Genomic DNA, 13,083 nt, shown 5'->3' on the forward strand with positions numbered 1-13,083 from the left:
CATAAGGAAGAAGAAGGAGCTCCCGGGCTGGTCTGGGAAGGGAAGGGGAGGGCAGCATTTACAGTGTCTTTCTTCTTGTTCTTTGAGAGGTTTTCCCAGCCCAGTACTTACAGGACTAGATGAGAACCTCAGAAAACCCTGTGCCTGGAGCACAGGAAACTGTATGCAGGTAACTTTGTAAAACACCTATCCTACTTTATAGAGGGGAAACTGAGCTGCAGAGATGCTTTGTCCTGGATTACCCAGCTGGCATGGCACAATCAGATCTACAGTCCCAGTTCCTCCATGATCCAGCACTGCTCTTTCAACTACTGGGCTGGGAGGCTGAAGGCCATCCTGTAGCTGGGGGCTCTGAGTTTACTTGTAGTATCTTGTCTCAGGTGTTACTTTCCTCATCTGGTTATCCTAGTGCTAATATTTCCTAAGTTATTGTTATTTTATTCTGGGTGCTGACTTTGTCATCTGGCATGGTTAGTTAGAGCCATTGTCCTAGCTTGGGTTACTATTGCTGTAATGAAACCCCACGACCAACAGCAAGTTGGGGAGCAAGGCGCTTATTTGGTTTACACTTCCACATCACTGTTTATCACTGAAGGAAGTTAGAACAGGAACTCAAACATGGATGGAACCTGGAAGCAGGAGATGATGCAGAGGCCATGGACGGGCACTGCTTACTGGCTTGCTCCTCATGCCTTGCTCAGCCTGCTTTCTTATAGAACCCAGGACCACCAGCCCAGGGATGGCACCACACACAATGGAATGGGGTCTCCCTAGTTAATCACTAATTAATAAAACTTTCTATAAGCTTGCCAATGGACTGGTCTTTTAGAGGTGTTTTCTCAATTGAGGCTCCCTCCTCTCCAGTGACTCTAACTTGTGTCAATTTGACACAAAACCCTCCAGTACAGCCATGGGAATGAAAACGATGTGTAGTGACTCCATAGCCCATCACTTCCAACTGGAAACTTCACACATTCAGGGTGGGTGGTCACTCTTTGTTTCCTAAATAACCAGTGAAGACTGGAACTTCATCTAGAGACAGTGCAGACTGGAACTTCATCTAGAGAAAGTGCAGAATAGAACTTCATCTAGACACAGTGAAGACTAGAACTTCATCTAGACACAGTAAAGACTAGAACTTCATCTAGACAGAGTGCAGACTAGAACTTCATCTAGACAGAGTGCAGACTAGAACTTCATCTAGACAGAGTGCAGACTAGAACTTCATCTAGACAGAGTGCAGACTAGAACTTCATCTAGAGACAGTGAAGACTGGAACTTCATCTAGAGACAGTGCAGACTGGAACTTCATCTAGAGACAGTGCAGAATAGAACTTCATCTAGACATAGTGAAGACTATAACTTCATCTAGACACAGTGCAGACTAGAACTTCATTTAGACACAGTGAAGACTGGAACTTCATCTGGAGATAGTGCAAACTAGAACTTCATCTAGACAGAGTGCAGACTAGAACTTCATCTAGAGACAGGGTAGACAGGAACTTCATCTAGACACAGTGCAGAGCAGAACTTCATCTAGCTGATAAGGAGGACAAGCTGCTACATATTTCTCTCTGTTCAAATGAGCTGCCTTCTTGCAAAACTTTGATGGGACCAAATTAAACAAACCGCTTTAGAAATGAATGAGTCACTGAGTAGCAACAGAGATAGTACTGAGGACATGAGCAACCAGTTCCAAGATGACTTTCCTGCAATATTTAACATCACAAGATCAGGACACTAGAAGGGCCACACTGCCATTCATTCCACACTCATCCTCTGCTGAATCATCACCTCCCCCAAGCCTTCCATATAAGAAAAGCTTAACAAAAAGTAATCTAATGAGTTCTCGATAAGTTCTTAAAAGCTGATATAGCAATGATTTAAATCCTAGCTCAAATCTCATCTGTCACTCTGAACCCTCAAAATCCCATACTTAGAGATGTATTTCACATCTCTCTTTTTTCTTCATGTGACACAAGCTCTTCCAGAAATAGCTTCCACAAAACAGCACAATGTCATTGAGGAAAAACATCCTTCACAATTGTAAGAGAAAGAAGGATCTTTTAGACAAATCACCAGGACGTATTCACTCCACTTTTCACAGATCAAGGACTGCATGTATCCATGTCTTCTAGAATGGGTCATTGGACATCAGCTCAGACCTCTCATGGGAAGTAGGGAAGTAATTCTCCAACTACGCTAGAAAACAGTTTGCATGTTTTATATATGACATTCTGGAGGGAGTCAATTCCCAAAGTAGTTCTCCTTAAGTAACAACAACAAAAATACAAAAAGTTTATTTAAAAAAAAATGTCCCATGCAGTATGGAAAAAGGCAACTCTCATGTAATGCAATGGCACACACCAGGCACAAACTTAGTCTGACAGAGGGAGAATAAGAAAATATGATCCGAAGCCAGTTCAGCGTCAGTGCCCTGATCTGCCTCTGCGTTTATACCTCATTTCCAGTCTACTCTCAAGTTGCTATCTCCTCACGCTTACTTCTGGCAAAGAACTTAAGGGCCTTGCCTAGGTGTGAGTGACTATATCCACACACTACCTCTCCTAGAGGTATTTTATGGCAGTGATAATAAGGGAATGGGACAGTGGGGGCACAGCCCCTGAGCTGCAGATTTTTTACTTCTTCCTTCCTCTTCCCTCTTGTTCCCTCCCCTCTCCTTCCCTCCCCTTCCCCTTCCTGTCACCTTACTTTCTCATCCCTTCCCTCACTACACTTCACCTTCCCTTCCTTCCCCTCCCTCTCCTTCCCTTCTCTCATTGTCTCTCCTGTCTCCTCCCTTCCCCTCCCTCCCCCCTTCCTTCTCTCCTGGGCTGCTCTGAGCCATACTTGAGGGGGATAGTAGCAATGATCCAACACGTCTGACCTTAAGGAGCATATGTTGTCATGGGACGAGTCTGGTGGAAAATCGTCGTCGTTGTCTTCTTAAAACTCATGAGACTGCATCCCATGTTGGGTGGAAGGCCAGGTTAGAAGTGCCTGGGTAGGGGTATTTATCTTCAGGTTAGTACATAAAGCCCATGAGCTTTGAAATTAACTGGAAATGGTGCAAGGTCTGCTTGACCGCCTCATAGGCACTAATTCAGGTGAGTTACTCCATTTCCTCTTCCTCTGTAAAGTGAACAGCTACCTGCGTAGCTGTTGAGAAGAGGAAGTAAGCTAGTAAACACATGGGAAGGGTAGAGCCTAACGACCTGACCCTAGTGACACTCCAGAGCTGACAGCCACCATCGCTGCTGTAGCCAGCTACCCCTTGGTGTCCCTTGGCACCAAGGGACAAAGAGGAGATGGATGCAGCAGAGAGAAAGGTTTGATGAGCACATGTCTGGGGAACACTCCTTCTTTGTAACATGCATGCCTCCTCACTTCTAGTAACAGAGCGATGCCCGAGGATTCACAGTGCTGGAGGGGGTTAGCTATTACTCTGTTGCTGTGGTTATCACTGTCAGATTTTCTTATAACTCCACGTCACATGTATTTGTTTTAAGAAATCAAGTAAACGAAGTCATTCATTTTACTTAAAGATTTCAAAGTTCCACTTGAGGTAACTAGAGAGACATCAGGATGTCGTCACACTTGGGGAGGAGTTATGTAAGAATAAGAAGGACTATGCTTTGTAAAAACCTACTGAGGTCCATCCGGGTGGTCCATAAGTACTTCATGTAATATCTCCAGTTCTCACACCAGCCCTGTCTAGAGGCGGTTCTATTGCCCCTCAGTGAAGGTAAACCAATGGGAGTCATATATAGGAGGATAAGGGAAATTCTGTTGGTATTGTGGGTCACTGAGGAGTAAGGGAATTAACCCCCTGAGGAATGTCAAAGAGGCAGATTCTAGTTCATTCATAGATTTGACTTCCAGATCTAATTGTTGGAAATCCCCACGTACAAAAATCTGAGAGGGGTACCCATCAAAACCCATCCAGCCCAAAGATAACTGGTGGTTCTCAAGGCTAGGAAGTAGGGCATTTGATGGAAAGTCTGAAGGCTTAGGAGCTGAGATTCCCAAATCGCCATGTCGTTTCTCTTTCCTCATTTGAAGTCTATGGGTTGCTTCTCTTCCACCAAGCAAATGGTCAGGGTAGAAGAGCTGGTGGCTGCCCCATGCTTGGGAAGGATTCCATCCCAAGCCTTCTGGGGTGAGTAACCAGAAAAAAACTCTGAATTTGCTTTCAGAATGGACCTTGCCCATTTAGTCCTCCATGATCTGGCTAGCCACCAAACTCACATCTCAACACTAGCATTTCTGGCCAGATAGCCTAAACAATAAATAGTGGACATTTTCCTGGTTTTACTCTCTGAGCATATGGCCAACAATGTCAACAAATATTTATCAACCATGTGCAAAGTCTGTCCTCATACAGTTCCTTTGTTCCGTTAGGAAACAGACAGTGAACCAGTTATCACTCTATAATTTCATATGGCAGTAGTGGGCTATGTCACAGAGTAGGCATAAAAGGTCTTACTGTAGAGCTGATACAGAGACCCACATGGAATGAGGGATGGATACATATAATCACCAGAAAGACAATTTAATAGTGAGTACTGAAGCCCTGGAAGATGGGTCAGTAAGCAAATGCCATGACTGAAAGTAATTTTAGCAAGCTCACTGACAACCAGAATGGCCAAACCACTGAACTAGAGAGTGGGAGGGGTGTGGGGAGTGGAAGAGATGGCTGGGTACTGAGGGCTGTCTAAATCATCTTTGTTTTCTCCAAGACTAGGAAAGGCTGTGATACACTGAAAAATAGTGAAATATTTGCATGTGACTAGCCGTGGCTTGGAAGAATTGCAGGGGCTTTCCAGACTTCCCATCTAAATTCTAACAGAAGGAGAGAAGTCAGCAAGCCGAGACTCCAGACTCTAGGAGCTGGTTTGTCTCAGGGCTGCCTGTCATCCCACTTGTTCTCCTACCATCACCAAAAGAGGGTGAAACTTGTCCCTACTGGAAGTGAAGGAGCACAGGCTGGGAGATGGCACAGTCAGCACTGTTTGCTGTACAAACATGAGCACCTGGTTTTAATCCCCCAGAACCCATGTAACAAAAGCCAGGCATGGTCATGTGCATTCATAATCCCAGTGCTGGAGAAGCAGAGGGAGGAAAAGTGTCTAAGGCTTATTGGCCAGAGCAGCGAGCTTACCAATCAGTAAGCTCTAGGTTCTGTGAGAGACCCTGCCTCAAAAATAACATGGAGAGTGATTGAAGACACTCAGTGTTAACCATGTGCTTGCGCGCGCGCACGCGCACACACACACAAACACACACACACACACTGGAATATTGCACACACACATGCATACACACTAAAAGATTGAAGGAGCCCATACCACAAACTGCAGCCATAAAGATGGATGGAAGGATTAAAATTGGATCCTCTTCCAGTGGACATTCCCATTTTCACAGAGGATAATCCTTTCCACCTGCCTCGTTCCTTATTTCTCCAGGCCAGTCTGGAACTCAATGTGATATATCTTCTGAAATACTAAGCCATCTTCCTACCTCAATCTCTTTAATGCTGGGATTACTGTGTGTCCCCACGCCTGGCTTCTCATTGATTCCTACTGGATAATTGCATACCACTCAAAACTAGAAAGTTTGTTTAATTTTCAAAACATATTTTCAGTGCAAGCTGAATCATGTAAACTATCTCTAAATTGCCAATATAATTTATTTTAAAATATTTTTATTTTTAAAATTAGCTTATGATATAACAGGTTTCCATATGGGACTTTCATTTTGGTTGATACACACACACACACACACACACACACACACACACACACACACACAGAGTCTTTCCCGCATCTCCCTGCTCCCACTTTTCCTGTTGTGCTCTTTTGCCCCGTGTATTGTATTCCCTTCAACTTGTGCTGTGCCCTCCTTTTATCCAGACTAGGATTCCTACTTACTCTCACTCAGATATGTGATATTTAACACTTAGAGGCTAGGATCTGCACACGAGAGACAATGGTTTGTCATTCTGAGCCTGGTTAACCTCACTTAATGTTTTCCATTTCCATCCATTTTCCTGGAATTTTCATAATTTCATTTTTCATTATACTTCAAAACAAATCTATTGTGTGTATGGACCACTATCTGTCCATCACTTGATAGACATCTAGGCAGATTCCATTTCCTGGCTACTGTAAAAAGAGCAGCAATGGACATAGATGTGCACGAATCTCTGCAGTGTCCTTTGGGTATCTGCCCAGGAATGGTATAGCTGGGTCATGTGACAACTCTATTTGTAGTTTTCTGAGGAGTCACTACACTGATTGCCATGGTTGTTACACTAGTTTACACTCCTAGAAGCAATGTATAGTGGTTCCTCCTTCCCCACATACCCTCGTGAGGTGTATGCCAGTATTGTCGTTTCTTTTCTTGACTATAGTCATTCTAACTGAGGTGAGTTCAAATCCCAAAGTAGTTTGAACTTGCATTTCTCTGATGGCTAAAGAGGTTGCAAACATTTAAAAAATATTTATTTGCCATTTGCATTTATTTTTTTGAATCTGAACTATCTGTTCATAGTATTGGCCCATTTGTTGCTTGGAAGTTGGGAGTTTGTGATGTTTAATTTTTGCCATTCTTTCTATATGCTAGATATTAACCTCTTATGTGAAGTAGAGTTGACAAACATTTTCTTCCACCCTACAGGCTGTCAGTTCACTATGTTGATAGTTTCTTCTGCTGTGCAGAAGCTTTTAATTTCATGAAGTCCCATTTATCAGTTTTGGGGATGCTTTCTATGCTAATGTGGCTCAGAAAGTGTTGCCTGTATCTATATCTCAAAGTATTTTCCTCTAGAAGTTTTCAATGTTTCAATATTAAAAATACAAAAACAAAACTTTCCATCAAACTAGAATTTTGGCTTAGTTTAAAATAAAAATCAAATGGGTTTTTAATATGTTACCCATGAATGGCAATATGACTTAGTCCTTTACAAGTACTAAGCTCTGTCAAAGTTTTATTACATTTTCCAAGTCAGAAGACAAAAGAGGAATGTGCCCATTGATGAACAGTAGAATAGTATACTAATCTTCATTATTGGGAGACAAATTTTAATCCTTGAGGCTTCCAAATTTGTTCATAATTTTGCTTTCTGAAGCCACCCAGAATAGAAATATCCTTTTCAGCCCCCTATTGGGACAGCTATTCCTACATGAAGACCACCTGTATGTTCTTGGCAAGCATCCTCTTAGTTCTCCCTGGACGCCCTTTCCCCAGAATCCTCAGCATCCAGGAAGGAGATTGGTTTTTAGATGCTGTTCTCCTCTGGTTCATCCACAAGTGGTTCCATTATAAGAGACCAAGGATTAAAAATGATTGTCATATGTTTCTCATACATAGAAAGGCATGTCATTCAACTTGTCTCTGCTGCTTCTTCCTTATTAAATGACCCTCAATTTCCTTCCTCCCCATAGATGCCTTATTATTTGTGAATACCACTTAGCTATATGCCTCTGCTCCCTTTCCTGGAAATATAAATAGTGCTTGGTGCCTAATTTTCTTTTTTCATGCCTCATATCACCTTTGTTCTCCATCTTTAAGCTCTCTATTGGGGCATGTGGGCTTCCTTAAATCTGTGGCGTTTTTACAACAATCAATTATCCTTTGTAATTACTCCCCAATTACAGATCCCTGTTCTTTCCCACTAAAGATCAGATGAGAATGCGCCTCTCATGGGCAGGTGCATCAGATCTCTTACTTAGCCGCAATTTGCCAGTCTGCCGATCGGAGCTTCAGAGCACATTCTCTGGGGGGCACAATTTGAGGTATTTGTGCTTTTTCAGCCAGGACAGCTGGAGACTAGGCACTACTTTCCTCTGAACGTCTGCTCTGGGTTCCATATTCTCTGCCAAATACAAAGGAGAACATTGGTTTGTGATTGAAAGGATGAAGGGGGACAGGTGCCACACACCCTTAAGATCCCTGTCCCAACTGAGCTCTTTCTTCTAGCTCCCAGGTATCTTAGTAACAGATATCCACTTTGTCACTCTGTGGTTGTAAAATGAAGATAATGGCCCCTTCTCATTACTTCTAGCTACACCGAGCTTTTAAAACTCACCCCTTTGGCTTGTGCCCTTTATTGGTTGATGTTATTTGTTTGCTGCTACAAATGTGATTTCCTGCTCTATCAGACAGTTTCCCTAAAAATATGCATGTTACAAGTTCATGCACTGCATACTTAAAATTTCAGACGAGTGGAGACTGGGCACTTGAGAAGAACACGCCTATTTAGAACCATGATTTAAAATTCCATTCAGCAGCCCTTTGGAGATGTAAATTGAGGGAGCTGATCTCCTTTTGGACAGCTTAATGATCTGTAGTTAATCGTAAGAGGCTGATGGGCAGATGCAGTACAGCTGGGCCTACGTTACCCTTCCCCAGCTCTCCAAATGCCAAGGTGATTACAGCCATCAAGACCCAGATTCCAAGCAAAAAGCAAAAGCACAAAGTGGGCAGCAGGCTGTCAGCTTGACCCACCTGCCTGGCCCCAGACACTTAACACCTCCTAGAGCACCAGAGGAAGAGTGCTGGACTTAGGACCAATTTCTCTTCCTACTTGAATGCATATGTTACTAAATTTGTGAAAAATTATGTATAGTTTCTTGAAGTTAGACAATGAGCACAAGAGGAGAAAGAAAACTTAAGATGTGTGTGTGCGGGGGGGAGGGGGGGATGTGTGTGTGTGATAGAACACATGTTATGTGAAAGCAGAAGGGGACCAGTGGAGGAAGGGAGGGACCCAGCCAGAGGAGGACAGAGGATAGGGGAGAGGACTAGAAGAGATGGATCAAGGAAAACAAAATGGGTATGAAAATGCCATAATGAAACTCATTACTTTGTATGCTGATTTTAAAAAAATCAGAAGGAAGGCAAGCTTTGAAGGGCAAAATGTGAGTTTGAGAGTCATACAGTGTATTATTACTGGAGGCAGTTGCTAAGTGTTTGTGAAAAGTTAGTTCAGGGCTGGGGGATGGCTCAGTGGGTAAATCATACAATCATGGCAACCAGGGGACTAAGCCCCAGAACCCATATAAAAACCAGATGCAGTAGCACAATGTCTGTAATCTTAGTGTATCTGTTCTGGGAGATGGAAGATGTAAACATGGGAGAAGTGTCCAAAGCTAGGGGGCCAGAATTAGCCTGGCTAATTGAGACCCTGTCTCAAGGTGGAAAGTGAGGACTGATATCCATGGTTGTCCTTGGACCTCCATGTACATGCTGAACTATGCACATGTCCTCATACACTCTGTCTCTCACACACACATTCATACACACACACACACACACACACACACACACACAGGCACACATACACACACATACACACACACACACACATACACACACACACACACACACACACACACACACACACACAGGGAGGGGGGGATTGCTTTGCTGGGACCTCACATCCAGTTACAGTTTTCAATATATTTTTCTTTCCTCGAGAAACCCAGATGAATTCAACAAATATAACAACAATAACTAAAACAATCCTATTCAAAAATAACCAAAAGACTGGAATAGACATTTCACCAAAGAAGCACATAAGAAGAGTCTAGATCATTCCTTAGAGAGCACACATCAAAACCACAAGGTATTCCCATCACATCTGTTAGGAAGACTGTCAAGAGCCAGAAGAACACAGTCAGCTTCAGGGGGCTGAGGCAATAGAATCACTTGACACCAGAGAGTCAGTGATAGCCTGGACAATGGGAGAGTCTGTCTCCAAAACAAACAGAAATCATAAACATTGGTGAGGATGTGGAGAAACGGCAACCTCTGTGTGCTGTTGGTAGGTATGTAAAAATAACACAGTAGTTGTAGACAGTAGTATGGCAGTTTCTCAAAAGTTAAAATTCTATTAACCATATGGTCCAGTAATTTTGCCTTTAGCTATGTACCTCAATCAATTAAAGACAGCATCTTAAGGAAGTATCTGTACACTTGTGTTTCTAGCAGAACTATCCACAATAGCCCAAAGGTAGAAGCAGCCAAAGTGTCCACAATGTAGTGAGTGCTATGCCTAAAATAGTCCAATTGACAGAGACCAAGAACAGGATGGTGGTTGTCAGGGGTGAGGAAAGAGAGAATGTTTAGTGAAGAGTTTTGGTTTTATACAATGAAGGAGTTCTATGGAATAGATGGTGGTAATTGTTGCACAATGATGTGAAAACAGTTAAGAACACAGAAATGTTTATTTCTCAGAGATAGTTAACGTGGTATTTAAATTGCACAATTATGTGTTTCACCATAATATTTTAATACCGTGGGTGATTACCCAACCCTTAAAACTATAATAACAACCAATATAGCAAGACATATCCGTGGATGAAACAGTGGCATGATTGTTATGGAGGTAAACCTCTGGTTTCCAATTGGGTTTCAAGCATGCTCTACAGGAAGAAATGTATGCCTAACATCTGACCAAGAATCCATGGCTGGGGAGCTCATCAGCCACAGAGGTAGACCTACCACTATTTATTATCTTGCTAAGTTGATCAGTATCGTATTGCCCTCCAAACTTCTATATCCATACCCATAGAGTATTGTAGCTCTCAGACCCCATCAGGGAAGTTTCTTTGTTCAGGGAATAGTCATTAACACAGAAACTGAGAACTAGTCGAAGTACAGAGATTAGGTATCTGAGTAGTGCTCAGCCACAAATGGTACATCTGTATCACACCGCTCCCACAAGGATTGGGGCCTATCATGGAAGAGGGTGTGGAAAGATTATAAAAGACAGAGGTCAGGGAGAAACAGATGGAAATATGTCTTCTGGAGATGACAGGACCACTGCACTCATGAACTCCCAGCAGCTGTAGTTGACTACACAAGACCTGTGCAAGAAAAAAAAAAAACAGTCTATATTCTACAATAGAGTGTGGAGGGACTCAGAAACACCTTACCTAGGTGAGGATCTAGAGAATGATGGCTGCTGTGGAAGGAAGAGTGAGTTTCCTTCAAGGCTGTGGTCCCCTGGTAGGTGGGCCATGCTCCAGTGAGTGGCTCCACCCCATGAGTATGTGGGTAACACAAACTAGACTCAGTGGTTGTAATGAAAAAAAGAAGGCATGATGTTGGAAGGAGTGGAAGGGGGTGTGGGGTGGATATGGGAAGACTCAAGGGGAGGAGTGGAAGGAAATATGATCAAAACACATTGTATACATATATGAAATTCTCAAAGAATTAATATAATAGTGCATTTTAAAACATATAATAGGAGAGCTAGACAGATAGCTGAGAAGTTAAGAGCACTGGCTGCTCTTCTGGAGGACCCTGGTTCGATTCACCCACATCGCAGCTCACAAATGTCTGTAACTCCAGTCACTGGGGATCCAGTGCCCTTTTCTGGCCTTTGTGGGCACCAGATACCCACATGGTACACAGACATTCAGGCAGGCAAAACACCCACACACATAGAAATAAATTAATTAAATTTGAAAACCACATATATCATGAAAACAAACAAAAACTCAGTGTGGGTGAGTGGGTTTATCCTGTGAGAAGCCCGGGCATTTGGGTGAGTAGGTTTATCCTGTGAGAAGCCCGGGCACTGGAGGAGCAAAAGGAAAAGAAAGGAGGAAAGTCAAGAGGAACATCATCTTGGCTTCATAAAGAACTAATTATAAAAGTGTTATTTTTTTTTTTTTAACAGAGTCACTTCTCTCTCAAGAAGGGAGCTGCAGCCTTAGGAATCGGGACAGACAGCGTGATTCTGATTAAATGTGATGAGAGGTGAGTGGTGAATCTGCAACCCTGTCAGTTAACAATTTAACCCCCCCCCCCCCCGCCCCACAGGTCCCTCTTTGTCTGAAAGAGGTGATGACTTTGGGCAGCAATCCTGCTTCAATCTGAGACATGGCCACACACTGTTTCTTTGGAGTACAGACTTGCTTGGAGTCTCCAGATGTTGTTCCTTGAAACCATGGAGCCTTTCACAACTCCTGGATAAATTGGAACCTTTGTTAAATCAATCAAAACTGTCCTCAGTAGCCGGTGTAGAGGGACATTTATCACCTGAGCGCATTAGCAACGGGCGATTGAAGTAGTGATTGATGCTGAGGCAGCACTTAGCAGCATGGATTATGTAAACTTGCTGAAGTAAATGATGCCCCATCAACAGCTTTGGGCAGCAACCAAAGGATCCTCTTGGGGAAAGTCTGTCTTAATTGGCACCCAGAATTCACAGCTTTCTAGAAAATAGGTACGATACTACTGTGGGGAGAGCAGTGAAAATCATCTTTCGTCTATCGATGTAAAGTTCCATTGACTGATAAATCTGGAAGTCATGAAAAATCAGACCCAGTCTTTAAAGGATTGAGTAAGAACTCTCACTAAATTAAAATAAAATAGGTCAGTGAGCCATTTATCAGTCCAAAGGTGTTTATTAGACAGCTGTGCTCTGACTGCCCTCCATGTCACTAGGCTCAGAGAGCATCTTCTCAGTACTCTGACAGCAGAGGACGTACATGGGAAGATGCCGTAGATTAGAAGGTGACTGTTACATGGTTGGAGTTTCAGTGTAGGGTATACTGTGTGTGTTGCTGGGGTATGTGAAACTCATTGAAGCAGGTGGGAAGAAGCTGGAGTTTTCTAGTTGAGGGAGTGTTAGATGGGTGGAGGAAAAGTTAGGGACAATTGCAGAAGACAGAATAATACCTCAGGTCCAGCCACAGAGAAAGTAGGATGGAACGTATTATGAGGCACAAGGAGTGAGCCCGATCAGAGAAGGGAGAAACAAATTCGTGGCAAATATGTTTGTCCGCGTGGATGTGGAAAGGTCTAAAAACCCAAAGGACGATCCCGGATCGACAGCTGCATTGACCTGTAAGTGGTGAGATTAATGATAGTCACTTCATTTACTGCCTGATTTTGTTTATTTGCAGTGAACACCTTGTTTTTACAATGGGGGAGGGGCAGCCACAGTAGTGCTTGGCTGTAACCCCCTCACTCAGGAGGGTTCAGCTTCCAGGCAATTGGGCTACACATAAAGACCTCATTTTAAACAAATGAGGCAGAGAGAGACAGACAGACAGACAGAGAGAGGAG

At 43.1% G+C, this 13,083-nt stretch overlaps 1 protein-coding gene across 1 annotated transcript in view; it reads left to right on the forward strand.

Annotated features, from left to right (window-relative positions):
- Positions 1–13,083, forward strand: part of Gad2 (glutamate decarboxylase 2) — a 65,166-nt gene that overhangs the window by 15,645 nt on the left and 36,438 nt on the right. The window contains exon 8 of the mRNA XM_059262461.1: positions 11,690–11,769. Coding sequence (XP_059118444.1) covers positions 11,690–11,769 — 80 coding nt within the window. The remainder of the gene's footprint in view (positions 1–11,689; positions 11,770–13,083) is intronic.

This window comes from Peromyscus eremicus, chromosome 5, assembly GCF_949786415.1.
Source record: "Peromyscus eremicus chromosome 5, PerEre_H2_v1, whole genome shotgun sequence".
Lineage (NCBI taxonomy): Eukaryota > Metazoa > Chordata > Mammalia > Rodentia > Cricetidae > Peromyscus > Peromyscus eremicus.